The sequence below is a fragment of the Parasteatoda tepidariorum genome, chromosome 8 (assembly GCF_043381705.1).
Source record: "Parasteatoda tepidariorum isolate YZ-2023 chromosome 8, CAS_Ptep_4.0, whole genome shotgun sequence".
NCBI lineage: Eukaryota > Metazoa > Arthropoda > Arachnida > Araneae > Theridiidae > Parasteatoda > Parasteatoda tepidariorum.
This window is the reverse complement of record NC_092211.1, coordinates 55,270,371-55,296,518: the sequence shown is the minus strand read 5'-3', so window position 1 is coordinate 55,296,518 and position 26,148 is coordinate 55,270,371. Positions and strand designations below refer to the sequence as shown.

The following is a 26,148-nucleotide window of genomic DNA, read 5'->3' as shown; positions in this document are numbered from 1 at the left end:
GGATTTTGATAGTTTTTTTGTTGTTGTTTTCTCCTTGTTTAAATATTAATTTGAGATTTATTATTCTATTTACAGGGTACGTAGCCAAATCTTTCAGAAAAAAAGAGCACCTTTTAAAGTACTTTTACATTAAGAAAACACTATATACATTAAGAAAATGCAAAATAATTTTCAAAGACTTTACATGATCATGATAAAATAATTAATTTCTGACAAAGAACTCTGTCCTTGATTATATTAGACACTATAAAAAAATTGAGATTTTTCGGTCCCAATTTATATAGTGAAAAATGAAGCCTGAAATTGAAAATATCTCGCAAAATGCAGCAATCCCACTCGAACCCAGCTTAGTAGTAGTTTGCACATGCTTGATTTGATTTGAGTTTTTGGCGCAAGAGCCAATTTGGGCTATATCGCTCCTCCAACTAGGTAGATATTTTACAACTAGGTTCACAATTCTGTTTTAGTTTAAAAATTAGATATATGTATAAATGCCAATTTCCTTAAGGTATGAGAAAATGTTAAAGTGAGGATTATCTCCAATTAGAGAAAATAATGACGGAGGGAAGCTACCAAAACGACGTAATCTCTGGTTTTTAAATTTGTTGCGTTCGGTTAAAATATGTATAAACAGTTAAAGGTTCTTTACAATGGGTGCATTCTGATTCATTTAGAAAAAGGTGTTTGTGAGTTATTCGTGTGTGGCCAATACGCAAGCGATTTAAAAGCACTTCAAGTTTTCGATTGATGTTTAGCTGTTTAAAACGCTCTATGTAAGGTTTAATGGCGTGTAGGTTGTTATTAGTTTCATTCTCCCAACAGTTTTGCCATTGTAAATTGAGTGTATTTTGAATTGATTTTTTAAAAATCAGAATAAGTCAGTGGATTATTCGATAGATTGTTTGTCGACTTTGCTATTGAGTCAGTAGTTTCATTTCCTGTTATGTTAACATGACCTGGGATCCAACAAAAAACTATTTTATGTCCATCCTGTAACAAAATGTCACAAATGTCTAAAATTTTATTGAAAATGGAGTGAGGTGTAGGAGATCGATTATGTAGCTCTTCAATGCAACTTTTTGAATTGGAATATATAAACCATTTAGTTCAATTCTGAGTTAATACATACTGAAGCATGAGATCATGAGATTCAGCACGTGCATGAGATTCAGCATGTTTAAGCACTTTTTAAAAACGCTATGCGCCATGTGTTTAGGAAGAATATGAAGAAACTGTTACTTCAGAATTGTTTTTGCAAGGATACTAAACCTCGGACAGTGGGTGTTAAGGACAATTTTTGCCACTGACTCTTAAACATTTTCCCTATTCAATTTAAGAAGGACATGCAGAAAACAAAATTTTATCATCATCAGTATTTTTAAAGATTGTTGACCTTTATGTTAAGAATCAATCATGAGTACTTATGTCTCAACAGTGGAAGTAGTAGGACACAAAATAAATGTCAATGCTGTGGTTCACTCTTGGTATAAAAAGTATTGTCATATTTAAATCTAAGGGTTTTTCTTAAAATTCCAGATCAACATTAGTTTTAACCTAAAAAACTTTAAAAAGTAATTTTTTGAAGAAAAAAAATCAATTTTACATTCTAAACATATTCTGAAAATTTTAGTAAAATCAAATATCCAACTCTGGCAGATGTTTCTGGCTTTTAAGTAGGATAACAGATGATATACTAATAATATACATGCATAGCTTTACTGTTGGTAACACTTAAAATACCAGGCAAAATTAAGAATAACTATTTTTTTTCTATTTTTAAATTATTGCAAAAGATAATTCCAAATAATTCAAAAACCCAATGCATCTTCTAAAAAAAGCTATTTTTTTCCTACTTTTTAGTTATTGTAATGGTAATACCAAATAAGTCAAAAATCTAATGAAACTTTCAAAATAAATAAAAATGATAATTCAGAGAAATCAACTAATATTCAGTATACAGCAGCAAAGTTAGAAATTATTTTTATTTACAGAAGTGTTGAATTTTGTTTTCTAAGAGTTATATTAGAAATAAAGAGACAAAGAAAGTATAATTGCAAAAGGAGCTTACCTGAACAAAGCTTAGGTAAATATTTATAGGCACCAACAAAATGTACAGCTTCAATAACAGATAGAGTAACTATTGGCTCTGGTGTGTAAGACTAAGTAAAATAAATAAATTTTAGATTATTTAGTATCAAACTTCTAATTAAAAATCAGGATATAGAGTTCCCACCCAAATTAAATAAGTTAAGTAAGAAGGAAAAAATCACAAATATATGCAAATTATATTACATAAAAATTCCATGTTTTTAATAGAACAGGACCTCCACTGAAGTTGACACTTAAAAATAGTTGCTTTAGTAGCCTGCAAGCTCAAAAACACAATGGTTGACAATTGCTAAGGAACAACTGATTTATGCTAAGAAGCATTCTTGNGGAATTTGGAATGCAGGAAGCAGCAATATTTACATTTTCTTCATTTTTTGTACAAGCAGCAGCTTCTAACAAAGCTTCAAGGATATTTGTTCGCTCAGTCTGCTCGAATAAAAGGACATCTGTAAAGATAGTACATTTCAATACAGTTTGGATAAATTAAATAGGAGCACTTTTATTTTTATAATATGCAACAAAATGAAGGGGGAGAAAAAGAGTACAAAACATCAAAACCTGTTTGATTTCTACCAGAAACATGAAATTGAAAAGTGATTATTATAAACACCTTCAAGTTGTAACCAGCAATCAAATTGGATGTGATGTTTTGGTTAAACACCAGTGACTTGTTGGATTTTGATAGTTTTTTTTGTTTTCTCCCTGCTTAAATATTAATTTGAGATTTATTATTCCATTTACAGGGTACATAGCCAAATCTTTCAGAAAAAAAAGAGCACCTTTTAAAGTACTTTTTTAGCACTATATACATTAAGAAAATGCAAAATAATTTTCAAAGACTTTACATGATCATGATAAAATAATTAATTTCTGACAAAGAACTCTTTCCTTGATTATATTAGCCACTATAAAAAAATTGAGAGATTTTTCGGTCCTAATTTATATAGTGAAAAATGAAGCCTGAAATTGAAAATATCTTGCAAAATGCAGCACATTTGCACATGAGAATGCAATAATCCCACCCGAACCCAGCTTAGTAATAGTTTGCACATGCTTGATTTGATTTGAGTTTTTGGCACAAGAGCCAGTTTGGGCTATATCGCTCCTCCAACTAGGTAGATATTTTACAACTAGGCTCACAATTCTGTTTTAGTTTAAAAACTAGATATATGTATAAATGCCAATGTCCTTAAGGTATGAGAAAATGTTACAGTGAGGATTATCTCCAATTAGTGAAAATAATGACGAATGGAAGCTACCAAAATGACATAGTCTCTGGTTTTTAAATTTGCTATGTTCGGTTAAAATATGTATAACAGTTAAAGGTTCTTTACAATGGGTGCATTCTGGTTCATTTAGAAAAAGGTGTTTGTGAGATATTCGTGTGTGACAAATACGCAAGCGGTTTAAAAGCACTTCAAGTTTTCGACTGATGTTTAGCTGTTTATAAGACTGTATGAAAGGTTTAATGGCGTGTAGTTTGTCATTAGTTTCATTCTTCCAACAGTTTTGCCATTGTGAATTGAGCGCATTTTGAATTGATTTCTTTAAATCAGAATAAGTCAGTGGATTGTTTGTCAATTTTGCCATTGAGTCAGCAGTTTTGCTTCCTGTTATGTTAGTATGACCTGGGATCCAACAAAAAGCTATTTTATGTCCATCCTATAACAAAATGTCACAAATGTCTAAAATTTTATTGAAAATGGAGTGAGGTGTAGGAGATCGATTATGAAGCGCTTCAATGCAACTTTTTGAATTGGAATATATTATTAGTGTGTTTCTGAGTTAATACGTACTGAAGTGCTGAGAGTATGGCACGAGATTCAGCACTTTTTAAAAATGCTATGCGCCATGTATTTAGGAAGAATATGAAGAAACTGTTACTTCAGAATTGTTTTTACAAGGATACTAAACCTTGGACATGCAGAAAACAAAATTTTATCATCATCAGAATTTTTAAAGATTGTTGACCTTTATATTAGGAATCAATCATGAGTACTTATGTCCCAACAGGGGAAGTAGTAGGACACAAAATAAATGTCAATGCTGTTCACTCTTGGTATAAAAAGTATTGACATCTATATTAGATTTATCTTAGATTGACATCTATATTTTAAATCTATTACCCATAGACAGGGGTGCCACTCTAAAAAAATCACAGGACTGAAAGTTTTATATATTTTAACGGTGTAGCGCAATGTGAACAAATATCCCTCTTGAAAATTTTAATTAGTATAATATCAATAATATTTGTATTATTAATCTTAAAAATAACACATAACATTAATTCAGAACAGAAATAAAATAACAATAAATTAAAAATTTAATGTGATTTTAAAGATTGAGAAGTAGTTTTAATTTTCCGATAACATTAAGTAATTACTAACAACTAAGATTATTATAGATAAACAAAGCACAAAAAACAATATAAATTCTTAATTTCTCAATAAAATACTACAAAATGTTCTATAAATAAGGATCCACTACATAGAAACTGCTATCCGAGTCTAATTTTATTGCTTCATAAAAAAACTTGTTATTTTCTTTGAAATAAATTTAGTTTGATTATCAGCTTTCTTAATTCCTTTCTCTTTTAAGGGAGATGAAGCTTTTCTTTTGTTCTGGCAATCAGTTTTTACATTAACACTTTTTGAGCTTATGTGAATAATTTGACTTTACTTCTAAATTTTAGGAAGAAATAAACGGGAAAAGATATTTTCCTGAAATAATTATCGAAAAAAAATACATTTTTAGCAATGTATACATATATTTTATTTTTAAAATGTTTTTTTTTTTAAATTTAAAATTGAATTTCTGAATTTGATATTTTTTAACAGGACGGAATTCCGTCCCCAAGACGGAATTCCGTCCCCAAGACGGAAGAGTGGCACCCCTGCATAGATTTAAAAGTATTTAAATCTAAGGGGTTTCTTAAAATTCCAGATTAACATTAGTTTTAACTTAAAAAACTTAAAAATCAATTTCACATTCTATACAAATTCTGAAAATTTTGGTAAAATCAAATATCCAAATTTTTGTAAAAGATAATTCCAAATAATTCAAAAACCCAACGCATCTTTTTTTTTAAAAAGCTATTTTTTCTATTTTTTAGTTATTATAATGATGGTAATACCAAATAAGTCAAAAATCTAATGAATCTTTCAGAGAAATCAACTAATATTCAGCATACAGCAGCAAAGTTAGAAATTTTTTTTATTTATAGAAATGTTGAATTTTGTTTTCAAAGAGTTATATTAGAAATAAAGAGACAAAAAAAGAAAAAGTATAATTGCAAAAGGAGCTTACCTGAACAAAGCTTAGGTAAATATTTATAGGCACCAACAAAATGTACAGCTTCAATAACAGATAGAGTAACTATTGGCTCTGGTGTGTAAGACTAAGTAAAATAAATAAATTTTAGATTATTTAGTATCAAACTTCTGAATAAAAATCAGGATATAGAGTTCCCACCCGAATTGAATAAGTTAAGTAAGAAGAAAAAAATTCACAAATATATGCAAATTATATTACATAAAAATTCCATGTTTTTAATAGAACAGGACCTCCACTGAAGTTGACACTTAAAAATAGTTGCTTTAGTAGCCTGCAAGCTCAAAAACACAATGGTTGACAATTGCTAAGGAACAACTGATTTATGCTAAGAAGCATTCTTGACAGCTGACCTATAACAGTATTTTTGTCATCTTAAACTATTATGATTTATGTTAAATTACTTAAGTTAAAATGCAAAAACAATGTGTGTAGAGCATAAAAATTAACCTATATTTTTCTAACTGTCAAAGGTTTCAAAAATAAGCAATGCAAAAAATTCAATTAAAAGACCACATAAATAAAAATTGTTTTACTTACATTCGGAATAAATTTTTCATATAATTCCATAAATATGTCAATGTCTTCAGTTTCAGAAAGGAGACGGAAGAAACATTTACTGCATAGAAATAAAGAGAATATTTTTATATAATAGTCACTTCTTTAATTATTGTTGCTGATCATAGAAATATACATTAAGAGATATTGTGTACATTTATATTTTGATACAAAATCATTTGCTTTCATCATTACCATTGACCCCTCCATTAATATATACATTCAACTTTATCCCTTTCACTCTATTCGCATTCAGAATTATTCTATCTATTGCTAAACAAAACAAACGATTTCAAAACAAGAAGAGTTATATTTAAAAACTCAAGGGTTTTAATTAGGACTGATCTCACAAATGCATCAAGGAGAAGCAATAAAGTAACTTGAAATTCAGAATTAATCTAATTTTCTTTTTCAGCTATTAATAGCAAACAAAGGTAAAGAATTTTTTTACAGCTATTTAAAGTTGGTAAAAAGTTTTTCTACATAAACCATGATAGCAAAATTTTTCGCACGCTGGAGATTTATATATTCCAGGGTCAACAGGGTATTGGTAACTTAGTTTTCATGTCCTCTAGACCAGTGTTCCCCAACCCCCGGTTCGCGGACCGGTCCGTAGATCAAATGGTACCGGGCCGCCCATTTCATTGAAACTAAATTTAAATTCCTAGATTTATAACCCAAATTAAAAATATCCGTGTTCCATTAAAATTTTATTGATTTAAATAAAAGGGGCCCCCGAAGGTAGAGGCATACATTTTTTAATGTTTGTAATGTATCATTGTCTCCGATTACCCCCAGATGGAATCGTCTCATTGCAAGGAAACAAGCTCAGGGTTCTCATTGATTTAACGTTCTAGTAAGTTTAAATGTTAAATCCCTTTATAGTTATTTTTTGGTGTAACTATATTTTATTTTGAGGGCATGTTCAAATACAATTAAATTAAAATTAATGAATCAAAATAATCTAAAATATAAGCAATCAGCGTCCCCCCTCCCTCCCCAGTGGGCCGCGGTAAAATTATCAAACGTTGGCAGGTCCGCTGTGATAAAAAAGTTGGGGAACACTGCTCTAGACTATTTTAGTCATATTTCACATGTTACAGTTCATAAGACAAATCATTGAAGACCATTTAAAAGAGATATTTCTTGCTTATTTTTGAAATATAATAAATTTTTAATTATTTTTGAATTTGCTGTTGCATAATATTATGTTTCAAATGCATTTATTTCTGAAAATGAAACACAATATGCTGCAGCTGTTTTCAATTGGTAACAACATTACAGTAAAAAATTTTCTAGCCTCTATAGTAGGCAATCATGTATTATAGAAGAAAATTCTTATGTACACACTTGTTAATTACTTAATACATACAGTAAAAGTTTTAAGACTCTTTGCACTCGAGCAATTTTTATGTTTATTACTTTTTTTAAGAAAATAATGTCAATTATAAACACATTTATTTATTAAAAAAAGGACTATACCAAAAACAATACATATTTTGTATTCAAACAAAACATTTATATTCATAAAATAAGTAAAAACTAATAACTCACAAATAATGACTTTCTGCTAAAGCATTTCCTAATAGTTTGCAATTATTTTTGTACTCTAGAAGCTTGTGAAGACGATAAGCTAAATCTTTATCCGCAAGACTTTTCCAACACTAATAAAAAGAAAGTTGAATAATGCTTCATTAAATGGCTAAATGCAGTCGAATAAACTCATAAAATAAACAATGCTAATAATTCCAAGAATATATGCAACAAAAAACCTATAAAAATCTATTTGAACTTTGCTTTTCGTATTTAGAAAAACAAACTTGCTTTTTTAAAAAATTTTTTTAGACATATATAATATAATGCTAAAGATAAGTAACTGAACAAGGTCACTACAGTGTTTTAAAGTTAGATGTATCAAGTACTATGAACAGATTTTTTATTTCATAAATAGACATACGCAAATGATGCTATATTAAAGATTATTTCTTCATTAGTAATTTGTTTTAAAAACTCCATTGTGCCAGCTTATACAAAATCAAAACCAGATAAATTTTCATATAATAAATAATCATAAGAAGCATGAATTGGAAATAAATAAAAAAAATATGTTACATAATAATCCATTAAAAACAGTTGATATGCATAAAATGAATTTAAAAAATGATATTTTAAGATTTTTTCTTATTGGCTTGCATTTATTGATTGGTTTACACCTTTCTTGACCAGTAGTGATTTAAATTTTTATAATTTTTTAAATATAATTTTTATATCATTGGTTCTTTTATAATATCACTTTCTTTTTATTCATTAATTTTTTATCATTATTTAACTTTTATTTCAAATTACTAATGATTAAGAAGTTTAGGTATTGATAAATTTAGTTCTAAAATATCATGTTTTAGTATATCATCAAGATTTCATCTTAAGAGACGGTATCATATATGAAGAAATATTAAATTACTACTCACTACTTCCATAGCAGTTGCAAAAAAGAGAACTGAAATGAAAAAATAACAAATGAATAATTAATATGATAATTAAAATGCAAAAAAATCTTTGAAAATTGGAGGAACATCATACCATCACTTGGATGCCGAATTTTATGTTCTTTATTTTGAATATCACCCATAATTTCATAGAGTACACCAGCATCTGCATCTGAAAGAGCAGATAGATATCAGAAATTGAAGAAGAAAACAAAACTTAGTAAGCATTAAATTATCTAAGCAGCCAATGGAAATATCAACCATCAGTTAACCTGGGGTTAGAAGAGACTTTACCATGAATATTTTCTAATATCCTACGAGACCTTAATTTTAGTAAAATTTAATATCAATTTTAGTGTCATATTGCAATTTGTATCCAAAGAACCACACACATGAAAGATACGCTTTATCTGAGGCAAACCTATGAAGCTGGATTTTCCAAGGCTCGATCAAAAAACGTGTACATGATTTTCGAATGATACATTTCACCAATAACCAGTCAAATGCGATAATGCTTACTAATAACGCAGATAGAGTCACACTTTTGAATAATGGTCATCCTAGGAGGAATATCGCGTGATGTATTGCTTAGTATCACAAAAGTTTAATAGTTAATACAAAACATATCACACTCAAAAATTTTAGTTAAAGATTAAGATTCAGTTAGATCTCGGAGTCCTCTGAAACACATTCATTTGGGATTTGCTTTTAAATGATTTGGGAAGTATAATAGTTAATACAATGCATATTATCACACTTAAAAGATTTCAGTTAAAGATTAAGATTCAACCTAAATCAATGTGATTTAGATGTCTCTCAGAGATCTCAGGTGCCTCTGAAACACATTGATTTAGGATTTTCTTTTTAATGATTCGGAAAGTACATTTCGTATGGCTTTAAATATAAGTACTAAAGCCTAATTCAATTTAAGATATTCCAAAGAATAATACATTGGATTATTGCAGATCCTCCACCAATGCATTTTTCCATTTTATTAATTATTTCCTGTGCAATTAAATTCAGCTCCTCTTTCGAAAATGAATTTATTACTTTTAATATGACTTTTCCTCACAATACAGGTCATGTTTTGTTTTCATCAACCTTTCCCCAACCAGAAACATCATTATCACACTGTGAATTCCATTTTTGTTAATATGCAATCACAAAACAACATAATATGTATCTTCAGTGTGATTAAATCCCTCATTTCAACTTTATACTTTGATAATACAGTGCCGAATAATCTATCATTATCCATGATTAAGAATGCAAATTATGAGAAAAATGATACAGGTAACTGTGAATTATATGGAATGAACAATATAATGGGAGACTTATATGGAATATAAAGTTTTTGCTAGATAAAATTTTAGGGTTTCTCAAAACAGAGCAGGGTTTTCCTTACATATAGTTTCAATGTATAAATATTAAATTATTTTGATAAGGCAAACAACATTAGGTGAAAAACAAAACAATGTTTGAAAATTAAAAACAATTTTATAAATATAAAAAAATTAATATTGTTCAGCACACACTAGTATTATTTACTTAGGAAATAGTTATTTATGCATAGAATATGTATTTTATGTATAGTTAATACAAAATAATTATGTATTGTGTCATTTTTTTCAAAAATTTTCTAAAATGATATTGTTAACTATTTTTAACATAAATACATTTTCTGAGCCCTGCTAAGGTAAGTCTGACCACAATTTATGAGTATATTTAACAAAGTAACACAAAATAAAATTTAAATCTGAAAAATTCTTACCTGATCCATATATTATAAGTAAGTAATAATATGTCCCCAAACTTGGTTCTAGAATTTAAAATATCTGTTTTAGCAAGTAAAATTTAATTAAAACATTCATTAAAAAAAAGACAGATTGTTAATTTTTAAAACACAATTTAAATTGAAAAAAAAAAAGAAATGCAACTACATTATAGGAATTATTAATTAAATGATTTCCCTTATTTGTAAAAAGAATTCAAAATAATATTTTAGTGTTCCACTTATTGTCTAATTAATAAAAATGAGTGCAATATTTTGATTTCAAAAAAATGAAATTGCTTTTACTCGTTCTTATGTTCAATTCAAATTAAATCATTTCCCTTAAGAAAATTAAAGGCAATGTACATTTTAAGTTTAAGTAGTTAATCTAAAGTTTTTTTAGTTGGAAAAATGTAATTAAGAAACTTAATTATGAAGGCTGTACCCTAACAACAATATTGCCTTAGCAATGTTGAAAAAATTATATGTTTGAAGTTTGTTTCAAATGGCAAGCATACTACTATGCAGAAGGGTAGTTTGGGTCATCAGAATATTATTCAAACAAATAATTTTTCTTCAACAAAAGAAGCTGAATTTAGTTTATTATGGTCGGAATAAGACAATATTCAAATATCTAATTATATAGAGAATTTTGGTAGCAATTAACAATTAATAGGTTCTTAAGTTACAAGAGCATAATTATATAAGAATTAGAGAGTACGGTAACGAAAAGGTGTATGATAACTACTAAATTATATTTTTACAAATTTATGAATTTGAAATTAGTTTACCACATCTCACATAAGTTAGATTTTTTTAAATAAAAAAGATGCAGAGAAGCTACTAAGTAATTATATTTAATAGTTCATTATTTGAATCATAAAAGCTTTACAAAACTACTATTAAACTAACTATTGATAACGATGGATAAAAACTATTGAGTATTATATAACATATTGGATTATATAACACATGGGTTTGTGGTCCATAGTTGAGTAAATGGAATCAGTCTACACTACTTCCTGTCAGTAAATTCATTCAAATATTGTTTTATCCACAAAAAAACTTTAATAGCTACCATAATTCATAATTAATTAAGAAATAAATAATTAAGAAAACAAAAAATTTAAGTGGAACTATTACCAATTTTTAAGCGTTTCATTTCTCCAATAACATTCAAGGATAGCTGTCTTGATTTTCGCCATCTAGAACCCTTTGATAGTATTCTTAACAAGCCATTCATGGTATACAAGTCAGGGTTTACTCCATCAGCATTCATTTGAGAAAGTAGACGCTAATATAAGAAACGGTCTGGTCATAAAACTATTGTCAAACAAATAGGCAATAAAATAAATTCATTTAATAGTTTAATTAATTTCAAAACGGCAGACTCATAATTATTCAAAGAATGATTTGATGCAACAAAATTAGATAATTCATTAAAATTATTCTACCGATGACACCAGAGTACATATTTTTTTTAACCAACGATATTTCTTTAAATTTTGTTTTATGAGGTGAAAAGTTTCAAACTTAATACTGTAGAAAAAATGAAAAGTAAACTTTTCCTAAACTCTTAATAAAAATAAATATAGCATATTATAGATATACAGGTCAGAAAATATAGCAAATAAAATTTTTTTAAATTACTTCGTAAAAATTTAATATAAAAAACGCATATTAATTATATAACTTTATACTTCTACATAAAAATATTGAGATAAATACGAAAGACTTACATCTTCGAAACCTCAGTTTAATTGACACAATTTGCAACTTTCACAAAAATTAATTACTAAATGATTTCGTAATAATAAAAAAATTCATACTGTCACTGCCTAAACTCAATCTTTTTCAATCCAAGGATTTAAAATTTTGTTTTAATAGCTTTTATACACTTTCAAAAAGTGCATGATTGACAGTTTTTTGCAGTGCAGTAATTTTTCAATAATAGACACATGTTTAGTATTAAAAAAAAAAAAATTTTTTTTTTTTGAAAAAAAAAAAAAGAAACTTTTTATTTAGAGGAAAAATCTTGTGCCCATGACATTTCTGGCTATAAACAGTTTGTAACAACATTCAGTCAATGCAAGAAAAAAAGAAATAATATTAGAAAAAGAAGAAATTAATAGAACAAACCCTAAACTCAATCTCTTTCAATCCAGCAACTTAAAATTTTGTTTTATTAGCTTTAATACATTTTAAGAAAGTGTATGATAGGCACATTTTAGCAGCATAGTAATTTTTTAATAATAGAAACATGTTTGGTATAATTTTTTTTTTAAATAATAAAAAGTAGAAATTTTTAATTTAGAGTAAACATCTCATGCCCATAACATTTCTGGCAATTAACAGATTTTAACAACATTCAGTCAATGCAAGAAAAAAAGAAACAATAGTATTAGAAAAAGAAGAAATTAATAAAAAAAAAAAGGAAGAAAACTTCCACTTAGAGGAAGAATCTCATGTCNGTGAAAAGTTTCAAACTTAATACTGTAGAAAAAATTAAAAGTAAACTTTTCCTAAACTCTTAATAAAAATAAATATAGCATATTATAGATATACAGGTCAGAAAATATAGCAAATAAAATTTTTTAAAATTACTTCATAAAAATTTAATATAAAAAACAAATATTAATTAAATAACTTTATACTTCTACATGAAAATATTGAGATAAATACGAAAGACTTACATCCTTGAAACCTCAGTTTAATTGACACAATTTGCAAGTTTAACAAAAATTAATTCCTAAATGATTCCGTAATAAGCTAAATGAAAAAAAAATTCATACTGTCACTGCCTAAACTCAATCTTTTTCAATCCAAGGTTTTAAAATTTTGTTTGAATAACCTTTATACACTTTCAAAAAGTGAATGATTGACACTTTTTAGCAGTGCAGTAATTTTTCAATAATAGACACATGTTTAGTATTAAAAAAAAAAAAAAAAAANAAAAAAAAAAAAAAAAAAAACAGAAATTTCTTTGAAAAAAAGAAATTTTTTATTTAGAGGAAAATTTTTATGCCCATGACATTTCTGGTTATTAACAGTTTTTAACAACATTCAGTCAATGCAAGAAAAAAAGAAATAATATCAGAAAAAGAAGAAATTAATAGAACAGACCCTAAACTCAATCTCTTTCAATCCAAGCAATTTAAAATTTTGTTTTATTAGCTTTAATACATTTTAAGAAAGTGTATGATAGGCACATTTTAGCAGCGTAGTAATTTTTTAAATAATAAAAAGTAGAAATTTTTAATTTAAAGTAAACATCTCATGCCATAACATTTCTGGTAATTAACAGATTTTAACAACATTTAGTCAATGCAAGAAAAAAAGAAACAATATTAGAAAAAGAAGAAATTAATAAAAAAAAAGGAAGAAAACTTCCACTTAGAGGAAGAATCTCATGTCCTTAACATTTCTGGTTTAACAGTATTTTAACAGCAACATTAATGGAAATGCAATAAAAAAAGATACTTATTAAATATATATATGCATGCATATATAGGAGATATTCAAAGTGTTAAACCATAGTGGTATAGAATTTCCTAGGGTCAAAATATACCTGTTACAGAAATTATAGTAGGACATAATTTTCTGGAGACAAAAAATGTTAGCAGCATTTAAAAATAATTTTTACCATATTATTTAATAGCCAAGATCTTCCATGAGTTTCAATAATTTAATACAGGCAAATCGTAAGTTCATTGTGAGTTTTTTATTTCAATCGTAATAATTTTATATAAATTAACTTAAATGGAAAAAATAAGCAATCACAAACCATAGCCATTTCCCAACAAGAAGAACTATCCTCGTGTAGGTGATGACATTCCGAAATCAAACTATTGTAAGCTTGTGTAGTGCCTGTAATTATTAAAAAAAAAATTATAAGAAGTACAACTTACATTTTTAGTTGTTTCACAGTACTTGAGTTATATTTTAAATTCAAACTTTAATATGTTTGCAATTTAGTGCACTTCCAAAATGTAAGTAAGAAAATTTATAATTAATTTTAATACCTTCTGTACCTTTACAGATATTATTGTAAAAGAAATCAATCCTGACCATTATTTCTATAGTAATTAATTAGATTTTCTTCAATGTGGGACTTAGTCTTTAAAAAGTAAAGACATACACAGTGCCAGTGTGGTTCCAAGTAAACAAAAAAAAAAGTTTGAAAGGTATAATTTGAAAATAATAATATAATTTTAAGACTGATGAATTTTTATATAATTTCAGCAACATCATAAATTCCCAGAGTAAAAAAAGTTTCATCTTATCTCAGTAACACTACTTACATCATTTGTAAGCCCTACACAATTTAAAAATAACCACAAAGGAAGTAGCTAAGCATATTGTATCATAGATTAGTCAAAAGAACAATAACGACATTGAATCAAGATACAACAAACATACAGCTTTTTTCCACTTTTATTTCAAAATAATTAGAAAAATTGTTTAACAACTTAAAATTCAAAAATATTTATTTAACACATGCTTGTAAAATTTAAAATGGTCACCAACATAGCAGATTGCCCGTGATATTTCTTAACTTTTTATTCTGAACACAATACAGCTTAAAATGCGAGTTAAAGAAAATGGACACACAAAATGTGTCCATTTTCAAACAAAACAATCAACACAAAATGGAAAATCAAAATGTGTCTTTTCAATTTCAATGCTGAAACTATTAGAAACATGAAAACTCATAGATTTCAAGCATTGCAAAATGAAGATCAGTTAAAAAAGATGGCACAATTAATTTTTAAATTGATGAAATCTATTAACTGTGAGAATACATAATTTTTTTTACCTATACATTAATTTCTTACTCATTACAAAAAACATAAAATAATCAAAAATACAGAAATTAAAAAAAACTTTTCAGTTTATTCAAGAATTTCAAATATACAAAAAAATAACTGTCAATAATAAATTTGTCTATTTTATTACCTATTAATCCTTTACTTTTCATTTCATCATGTAGAAAGAGAGCACGTTCAACCTCTCCATACTAAAAAAATGATAAAAAAAATATTGTGAAATATGTAAAAACATAAACTTATATTGTAAGGTGCATAAATTAAAATACTCATTGATAAGAGTGGGTTGTGTCATTTCCTGATTATAAATTAAATATTTTCAAGATAATAAATGTTTACAAATTATTTATATCAACAACCAATAGTAATTTGAAAACTAGCAAAAAAAATTTGCAGGCAAATTTACAAATTAAATTTATACTTACAATTAAAAAATTGTTTAACCTGTCAATTTCTTAAAATATATATATACAGTCAGACCTCGGTATAAGGTCATCCGCATATAAGATCACCCCGCATATAAGGTCACTTTTCCAAAGTCCCGGCTCACTGAATAGGAATTCTTTGTTACAGATTATCAGATATACGGTCAAGTTGTAAAAATCGTTATCGCTTATAAGGTCATTTTTATCTGAGGTGAGGGAAGCTTTTTTCTAACAAAAGCCTATTTAACTTCCTTACAAGGCAATTACCCCAATCGAGTTTTAGGAAAATGTTGCAGCCAACGAACAAACTGCAATTTCTGAAATAGTTTCACAAGTTGTGGACAGTGAGGACAATGACAGTGATCCTGATACTGTAGCTGTAACCCAAGTGGAAGCCTTCAGTGTCATTTGAATTTTTTTACAAACCATGAGGGAGCTGAGTAATATTTTGAGAAGTTACAAAATCTAGAAATCATTGTTCGAAAAATGAAACCAGAAACGAGACAGACCTGCATAAATGATTATTTAAATAAGATAAGATGTAATGTGTGTATGCACACTTTGAGGAAATTTGTAAACAACTTTATTTTAAATTAAAAGTTTTTTAAAAATCTATCTTTCTTTAATTCTTTACTAATTCTGTTAAAATTTATTGACTGAAATATTTAATTTATGGCCGATCGTTTTTGTTTGTATAACCATTTTTAAAAAATCATAATGTGTACTATTTNCTAACTAATTTTGTGGGGAGAGATTTCAGCAAAAAATTTCAATAAAAAAATAAATAAAGCTAAAAGAAATTAATCATTTCTGGATTTTCAAACAAGGAACTTCTTTGAAATTTTTTTTTCTTACTTTTCCGATGCATGTTCCTCTTACGCATGGGATGTGATAAATATCAACATAGTATAGTTTTTGGGATCAGTTGTTAAGTAACAAACTTTTAATTTATTATTATTTCAAAGGATATTAATTAGATTAAAAAATTCTTGAAATAATGCAGCGAAAGGGATATAAAATGTATCAAACATAATATTAAAAAAAATCATTTATTAACTTTACCAGTATCACTCTCATGTCGCAAAATAGCATAAAAAACGCAATTCTTTGTAAAAAATAAAAAACAGGAAGGTTAGCAAATTCTATGGAAATTACAGGTTTCTGTCTTCTAATATAAGTCAATCAGTCAATGAATAGGAATATTTATAATTGACAAAATATAGTGAAAAACAACAACAGGTAATTGCATTTGATATAGTTAAGCAAAATTACATACATTAATATCAAGTATGAAAAATGAATGCAAAAAATAACAATTAGTAAGACTACACAAGTAAAACAGACCTTTGAAAGTCCAGCAATCATAGAACTATATGCTTTTCCATCTTTATCCATACTATCAAAAAGTTTTTCAGCCATTCCATTGGCACTATTAAATTATAATAAATGTATATTTTTTTTAGCTTGGCAACACAAATAATTCATTAAAAAAGTAATTATAAATGATGTGCTCAAATTTAGACACTAAAGCTACTTACTAGATATTTTTAATTATAAAAAGTTACAGATTTAATTTACATAGTTTTTTTTTGATTAACTTAAATTTCAATTTTTTATTCTTTAAACTACACACCACACACATATACTTGTTAATTTACATGTAAAGGTAAAAAAACAAATATTTAACATTGATTAAAAGTGTGTGTTTTAATAAACAAAAATTAATAGATAAAGTAATAGACGTAACAAAAAAATTTTATGTTTATAATGTATCATTATAAAAAATGATGGATACACTATAAATAAGGTAAGTAATGATACATAAAATTTGTACTTCAACTGGACAAATGATGTTCTTTCAAAAATGAACTTTAAAGTTTACTAATTCATAATTCATTGAGTACATAACAAATCTGCATAAAGGTTGAACTCTGTTATTAGACTGAAATATAGAAGTTTAAACGGAACACAAGTTTTTAGTTAAAACATAAATTATTGAACATAAATTGACAGAGAAAGAATAACATATTTTTGGGTTGTTTTAAAAGTAAAGAACAGTCAGTGTATGTTTATGTGAACCTACTAATTTTAATATTACAAAAAATTTTTTTAAGAAAGTATTAGGAATATTAGGAAATTTGTTCTGATTTAACATTTTCCAGGAATAAATTTTTTAATCTTGTGTGGAAATTTGTAATTATCCTTAAAAAACTTAAATTGTTTATTTATCATATAAATTAAGATATACTACTTTTTTTAAACATACTTCCACTTTTGTTTTGTGGCTTCATCAATTCGCTGAAAATATCTTTCCTAAAAAAAAAGAATAACTTTTTAAAATAAGAAAACTTTTTTTCTGATTTCATGACATCAAATAATTAAAAAAATGTTAAAAGTTCCTAATTTTTCTTTAATTAGCATTCAAAAATCTTATTTAAGAATAATTGTGTACGATTGGTTTTTTAAAAAAAATAGCTTTTATGCATTGAAAGTATAATACATTAAAATTTCAACAAACAGAGCATACAATGTAATTTTATAAATATGTACTACTTTGCATAAAGCACAAAGCAGACATTTTTTTTTTTTATGATTATGCAATTTGGCAGTGATAGTTTAAATTCTAGAAAGGGAAAAAATCAAATAAAATAATTTACTAAAACTGAAAAATCAAGTGAGATGTGACATCACATTTTCATATACTTAGAGAATGACATAATTTATTCACATTTTCATAAAAGGAAAAATTTTATACAATAAGTTTTTATTTTAAATTACACTAATACAAAATTAAACACATAAAGATAAAAAATTATTACTCTGATTGGTGGATACATCTTAAGCACGACAGAGTAGCATCCTAATACTTAAAAGATTTTGCAACATCATGAATTGTAAATGAAACAAAATAAACTTAATTTTACGTTTATGGATATTTAATAAAATAATGAATTGTTTTGATGATAATATAATGATATATAATTACAGATTTAAAAATTATGTTTTACTAGATTTGGATGCATAAAATGTAATTCTATAAATAAGTGCTACTTTCTGGAACAAGACAGATATTTTCAATAGTAAATTTAATATTTAATCAATCAAAAACAAATTTATCAAAAACACTGTAAATATAAATTTTAGTAGAAAAGTAAAATATTAACCTCATAATAGTCATCAGGCGGAGGAGGAATGTTGTTATAAAAGCAGAGCAAATCTAAAAGATCTTGCTTCACATCTTTAGATACATCTATACCTAGATTGTAACAAATAAGACAGTTGTTCTATCTTAATCTTCTAAGACATGTTTAGAAATCAATTAAACTAAATACTCTACGAGTTTACCTCTTACTATTAAATTTTTTTAAACTAACAATTATAGCAATATTATAAATAAATTAAACATAAAATAAAACTTCAACTATTAACCCATAATTTTGAACGAGGTAAGAAATATTAAGCTATAGAATATCAAGAGATGGATGACATAAAAATGCAATACATGGCATTGGAGAAAAATTGCAGAAAGCATTGCATCAATGTGAACAATATTGTGAAAACTTTTGAAACCTCCCTTCTTTAGGAATCAATTTTAATTTACTACAGAAACTAAGTTGTTGTTGCTAATCTCGGAATCGCCTAGCAGCGCTAGATGACTCCAGTGAATCTGAACACCTCCAAAAAGTTTATAAAAAGACTGAAGTCTCACAAGACCTCATATTTACCGAACCCCAAACAAGTCAGAAAATGCGCAGGGTAGGCCATGTCTGTCGAGCACCAATGTCATTCAGAGTAAGTTTTTTGACCCAGGTTGAAAGTAAGGGACCTAGTGTGGTCACTCAAGAAGCGAGAAAAGGCAGTTTGATGGGTTCTCGCTCTAAGATTGAATGATTCTCCCGGTTTTTTTTGCAAAATACCAAGAGCGTTTGGGAGGAGTTCTTATGGTCTTGTTTAATTTCATTTTTGCCAGGGAAAAAATTTCACTAAAGGTAACAGAAACTTAGTAATCTACTTATCCAAATATTTGATACTTTACAATGGGTCTCTAAATCAATTGAGATGATTGCGCAGTACTATTATAAAATAAAAACAACTCTACTAATCAAAATAATGGTTTGTATTTTCACAGACTAGAATAGCATATTTCATTATCATATTTAAAATATGATGACATATTATATTTCGACCATTTAAAAAAATGAAAATTGTCATTATTCAATTAATGATGATCATATTATTGAAATGAATACCAGCAGGATTGATTTTAAGAAATAGATCGTATGGCAAATAACTTTTTAAATTTTTTTCTTCAAATAAACACTTGAAAAAACAAGAACTTAAGATTTTAATAGTAAGAACAAATAAATAGATACATCATTTAAAAAGCAAATGACTGATGCATAAATTTTAATCTTTATTTTTAGGTAATAGAAGCAAGAAACTATTAACTGCTTTAAAACAATCAGATTGTAAAACAATTTTAAAAATACCAATTATCTTGCAACGGAGAAACTTTTAAATACGAGGGTTGTTTTTCAAGAAAGAGCGATTTTGTTGTGTACATTAATAGGTGATGTGTGCATCGCAACAAGTGCTTGTGTTGTGCTTGCGAGCAACTGTGCTCAGTTGCAGCTGTGTAGGTAAATTGTTCGGTTAGTTCCATGTCTTTAAAATGCTCAAATTTAACAATTCGCCTGTCGCGCAAGAGATACGGTGAATAATGCATTTTTAGTCAGCAAAAATCTTGTCTGCGGCATACATTCACTGGCAGATTTGTGAAGTAGCAAAATTCCCTGCCATGTTGACCGGGAATTTCGCTATGACAATGACTCTCTCCGCAGCTCATATCCCAACTTTATTGGACTCATTTGGTTGGGAAGTTTTAGCCCACCCCTCCCTACAGCCCAGACCTTGAGCTGAGTGATTTTCATCTTTTCTGATGTTTTAAACATTATTTTGGCTGCAATCACTACAATAATGACAAATACGTGAAAATGGTCGTAACCTCCTGCTTAACTGATCAGTTGTAAGGTATGATAAGTGTTTAAAAAACTTGGCAATTATGCTGAAAAAAAGATAAACGCATGTCAAATCTGAAAATAAATTTACTTCATGAAAATTTTCTTTCGCCTGGTTCTTATTTTCAAAAAGCCCTTAATTAAAAAACAACCCATGTATGTTACTTCATAACACTATTTTTTAAGGAGAAATATATGACTCATTATTTAAATTCCTGTTAAATAGATTACTTCATTAAGAAGAACGTGTTTTATTTATTAAACACATTATTATAGAGAAATTCTATTTACCTTTCTTCTTCAAAATGTTGAATATGTCAATAGAATTTTGAACTTCAAAATTTAAAATACAATCTTTCAGTAATGTTTCTGTAACATTATCTGATTCTGTGTACGTCAGAGGTGGATCAAAGGCCTAAAATAAATTATGTCTCAAAATTTAAGAAACATTTTAGCTAGTAAACATGAAATAAATTTCCGTTTAAAGAATACTACTTATTTCAAAAGAAAAAGTTTCAAAGACAACAGATTACTTACAGGTTATAATAAAATACCAGAGAATGAAGAGTGAAAGATAAGAGAAAAACGTTGTGGATATAATTGTGTGAGCTGATGATGAAACTACATCTTTTGGTTATTGGATTCTCTAGTTTTATTAAATTTTTTATTCTACTCCTTGAACTCTTTTCTTTCCTTTCTTTAAATTTCTTTCTTTGTTTCCTTTGTGTTTTTATCTTATAATATATATGAAACATAAAACTTAACTTTTATGTTATATCTTTATTTAAATTTACTTCTTTAATTCATTATTCAAAATGAAATGTGTTCTCGTATTCATTAATGAGAGTAAATTTAATTTAAAGAATGCTAGAATTAAAATTTTAAGTTTTTTCTCAACCAAGCGTAAGAACTGAGGGAATCCCTTGATCTATTTTAGAATGAGTTATAAGAAATTATAATTCTTTTTCTTCTTGTGACTTAAGAGATTATCGGGATAAGTTTGCAAGATGTATTTTAGCCTAGCATTGTATGTATCAGAGTTGGCCAAAAATGTAATCGATTACATTTTTTGATTACAGTAATCAATTACTTGTAATCATGATTACAATTTTCAAAAATTNAACAAGAAATTCATAGTAACCAGGGTTGCCAGGCGTAGTATACTACGGTAGTATTTTTTCACCAAAAAAAGGGGTGTGGTATTTTTCATAGTATTTTTTTAAAATGTGGTATTTTTTATTTTTTAAAATTTTTTTTTTCATTTCCTAAAACAAAGAAAAGTGCCACTTTAGTTTTGAAGTAAAAGACAATTTTTGAAATAATCCAACAGTTTATTTTCTATTAGTCACTGTATCTAGCGATGATTGAGAAAAATTGAAGTTCGTTTATACTAGAAGACATAAATTTCTTATCTTTTTCAGCTGCCAAAAGGTATAAGTCCTAAAATTTTTAAGATGCTGTCATTATTTCAATAAATACTTATGTTTTTATTTACACATCCTGTACATATCTTGTCTTTTTGCAGAGTTTACACCTCGAAAAAAGAGTTTATACATTTTTCTAATTAAATTAATAAACCAGGAATTTTAAAAACTAATGTATCAAAAAACATTAATTTTCTCAATTGTTGTGTTTTGGACTTAACTGCATTGGCTTCTGAGCGACTCATATATGAAACATAAAACTTTTTATGTTATATCCTTATTTAAATTTACTTCTTTAAGTCATTATTCAAAACAAAATGTGCTCTCGTATTCATTAATCACAGTAAAATTCATTTAAAGAATGTTAGAATTAAAATTTAAAGTTTTTTTTCTCAACCAAGATTGAGAACTGGAGAAATCCCTCGATCTATTTCTTAACAAGTTATGAGGAATTATAATTTCTTTTCTTCTTGTGACTTAAGAGATTATCGGGATAAGTTTGCAAGATGTATTTTAGACTAGCTTTGTATGCATGCTGGTAAACTTTTAAAAATGAAGTTTTAAAACTATGCAATATATACATCCGGGGAATTCTTTGATTTAAAAACTTTAATAAACATAGTTATATATTATATATAGTTACAGATTATATATAGTTATATATTACATATAGTTATATATTATATATAGTTAATTTTTTATTTATAAACTATATTACAATTTGATTCATGAAAACTTAAAAGTTATATTTAAGTAACATTTAAAACAAATAATTCATAGAATTACCCAGTATACACAATTATAAATTTCAATATTTGGGATCACAACAGTTTAAGTCATCTATTCTAACATAAATTTGCAAACTGTAGAAAACCCAATGAAAAAAGAAGCCATAGAAACAAAGTAAACATAAGTAAAGGTTGTTGAGTAGCAGAAGAGATACCCGATGTGAAAAAAAATTTGATTGAATCAAAGAGCAATATATTTCTGGTCAATATCTGTTGATGAAGCATGTCTTTTCACTTTGTTAATTATTTAGTATCATTAAAATTAAAATATAGCTCCAAATTATTATGTTTCCTGTATAAAATAATTAGTGTTACTATGAAACGGATTTTCAATTACAACCAATTCAATTACAATGGCTCGCCGCTTAACTGAGGAAAGAAGCTTTACCGGTTTTGCAATCATACACACAATAGTGCTTTAGATAATATAGAATTTTTTTTTATTTCTAATGCTAAGATTAAAACGGAACTACAGCAATAAATACAAAGAATTATACAGAGGAAAAAAATATAGAAAACAAGAGTAGTAGCTGAAGCGATAGTCAATAAATTCAAAAGTCTGTGGCTTCCCAGTAGCAGTCCATAAGAGAATGTTTGCTTAAAGTTTAGCAAAGGATGATATGGTCATCATCCATGGCAGATTACAGAAACTGTAGATAGGATTTGAACTATGTGGAAATGGCGCAAGTGGTAAATATAGACATTAAAAAAGTTATTGTTAAAATTATATTTCTAACCCCATATTTAAGTGCGTATTTAAGGAATAAATGCAAAAAATTCATTAGTTCAAATTTTTTAATATTTTTCATAGATGTTGATTCACTCTATTGCTTGAAGATAGATTTTTTTAGGACTTTGGGTTGTAAATTTTATGCTATTTTAACAATCCTTTCAAATTTTTCGTTGAAGAATTTTTCGTTCATGTTGATAATCAAGGTGCGAACTTAGATCACTACGATAACCTTGATAATCATGGGCACAATGGATTGTCCAAGAAAATCTTAACTCGAGTTCTCAGATTAGCTGGAAGTCATTTATCAGAAGCTAAATAAGATACTCAAATTATAAAAGTCTAAACACAAAGTAGGAAAACTAACATTTAGTAAACAGTATTTAACATTACATTCAAAGTATTTTTATTACATTCAAGTCCATTGTATTTAATAAATATTTAACAAAGAGAAGAAAATTTTTTTTACATAAATACTTCAAAATAATTCTAGAAAAAAAAAATTTATAATTTTTTTTATTTAATCCAGCAACATTTTTTTGTTATGATCTATTTTTTTACTGTACAAACAATAAAATAAGTATAGAAAAACTAAAGGGCATTTAAAAGACAAATATACAACAACAAAGTAATAAAAAACAGTAGAGATTTATATTTCAGTGAAATCATTCCTAATGACAGGTAGAATAAATTAAAGTAATAACGCAAACTCTATAAATATTAAAGAAAACTGATTTTAAAAAAAGAGATACTTTTATATGAGGAATAGATGTGTTGCACTTGAAGAGTTCTGGGTACTTTTCTAGGAAGTAACGTGCAGCCTTTTTACCAGATTCCTTAGAAAGTGCAAAGGATCTCTGAAATACAAAAGGTTTGTTACATTATAGTGGGCAAGTGTTATAGACTATGTCAAGTTGTCACCTTCATCTATGAAAAGGCATCCCAACATAGAAACCAGTTAACGTGTCTTATATACTAGTGAATTGGAATTGAATAATTGTAGCGGTAGGCACGGTACAATAATAATGCTTTAAAATTTCTTTAGTATAAATTTATAAAACAGCAGATTATTTAGATTAATAAAAATATCTTCAAGTATACAAAATAATTAATAAAAAAAAACATATAGAAAATAGTATTTTACATTTCTATAAATAAAAAACTCCCGCAACAGCCAGTTATTGATGAAAAGGGTTTCAAGGGTTAGACTGTACAATTTTGAGATGAATAGTAGTACTATAAGCACTGAGCATCAGCTGTCGTGACTTTCCAGGAACGCTTTTACCCATTGCTCTAAAGCTAGGCATATTTCAAGCTACTACTGACAATAGAACTTTGTTCCTGCACAGTGGCAGCTTAATACCTTAACCCAATACAATTATGAATTTTCATCTATTCTATAATTAAAAAGCATAAAATCAGAGTTTCCTAGAGGAATCTTAAGGATCTCTGAAAATCACATTTCAAAATAGTTGTAAACATAAAATTTGACTTCTTCAGAAATATTTAACTGATTTAAAGAATGAAATTTATGTATATATTTTTTCCTATCACGAAATAATGAGAAAATTGATAGTTTGTGGATAAAAAACCACACAGTTATAGCTCTGTTATATTCATCAATTCAAAATATAACTAACAGAAAATAATAATCAACAAAGCAATAATAAAAGCATCCAGGTGGTTAAGTTATTTTAGTGAAGTAATTTTAAAATGAAACATAAAGCACTTCTAATTAAACACCTGACTTGCTTTAGTTTAGCTTATGATGTTTTTAAAAACAAAATATCGAAGAGATGACAAATGTTTATAAAACTAAAAAAAGGTAAAAATTTTTTACAAAAGAAAATTCCGTTTTTAACCTGTTTGTTTGCTTTAAATGAATAATTAATTTACCTTAGTGACATTACTAGCTGGAATAAAATATGGATCATCTTCATATTTGTAATGAGCAGCCGTATGGTCCTGAAATGTAGAAGTTTTAGAAAATTAGCAGCACGAAAAATGTAAGCAACAATATCACAATTAGCTACATTCATAACTTACCTTAGATATTGTGGAATTCAATGCTTTCAAGATATCAGTCGGACTCCTTTAAAACAACATATTCATACATTGTTTAATAAATTTTATATTTTGATAGAGAAAAAAAAATGCTATGGATTATATAATTATTATTTGTATAGATTACTTACCTTTCAATCTTGTAAGGGACAACAATGTCATTTTGTTGTGTGAGAACTTCTGAAAGGGAAATATAAATTTTAGAAAAAAAAAAGGAAATGAAAAATCTATCAGTGATTATCTTCCAAAATTTTATAAAAATCAAGGTTTATTTAAAGGGGAAAAATGGATTTTTTTTAATTGAAATTAAATTTCCACTGATTTTTTTAAATTTACTAATTAAAGCTTTAAAAAATACATTAATATTATTTGCATAGTATTTTTTAGCCTAAGACCATAATGAATCGTAAAGACAGACAGCTAATTTGACAGTAAGATATCAAAGGTAGAGTTAGACCAAAAAAACTTCTGGCAGAACTTTCTTATTCAGAGATATTTTCAACTCTCGTACAAGTATATTTAATGCTTTGAAAATCAGAAATACTCCTAAAAAACTAGTCATGAATGTTTTCATGTTTAGCATTTTAAATGTTAAAAAAAAAAAAAAAAAAAAAAAAAA

At 26.9% G+C, this 26,148-nt stretch overlaps 1 protein-coding gene across 1 annotated transcript in view; it reads right to left on the bottom strand.

Annotated features, from left to right (window-relative positions):
- Nucleotides 1-25,701, bottom strand: part of LOC107447673 (small ribosomal subunit protein mS39) — a gene marked incomplete at its 5' end in the record, with an annotated part of 32,819 nt that extends 7,118 nt beyond the window's left edge. Inside the window, 18 exon segments of the mRNA XM_043042426.2 lie at nt 2,470-2,555; nt 5,416-5,506; nt 5,980-6,058; nt 7,552-7,661; nt 8,466-8,494; nt 8,578-8,655; nt 10,255-10,302; nt 11,398-11,548; nt 14,039-14,121; nt 15,211-15,271; nt 16,850-16,934; nt 17,772-17,818; nt 18,670-18,761; nt 20,815-20,938; nt 24,218-24,322; nt 25,362-25,430; nt 25,512-25,557; nt 25,661-25,701. Coding sequence (XP_042898360.2) covers nt 2,470-2,555; nt 5,416-5,506; nt 5,980-6,058; nt 7,552-7,661; nt 8,466-8,494; nt 8,578-8,655; nt 10,255-10,302; nt 11,398-11,548; nt 14,039-14,121; nt 15,211-15,271; nt 16,850-16,934; nt 17,772-17,818; nt 18,670-18,761; nt 20,815-20,938; nt 24,218-24,322; nt 25,362-25,430; nt 25,512-25,557; nt 25,661-25,701 — 1,425 coding nt within the window.
- Between the last annotated feature and the right edge of the window lie 447 nt (nt 25,702-26,148).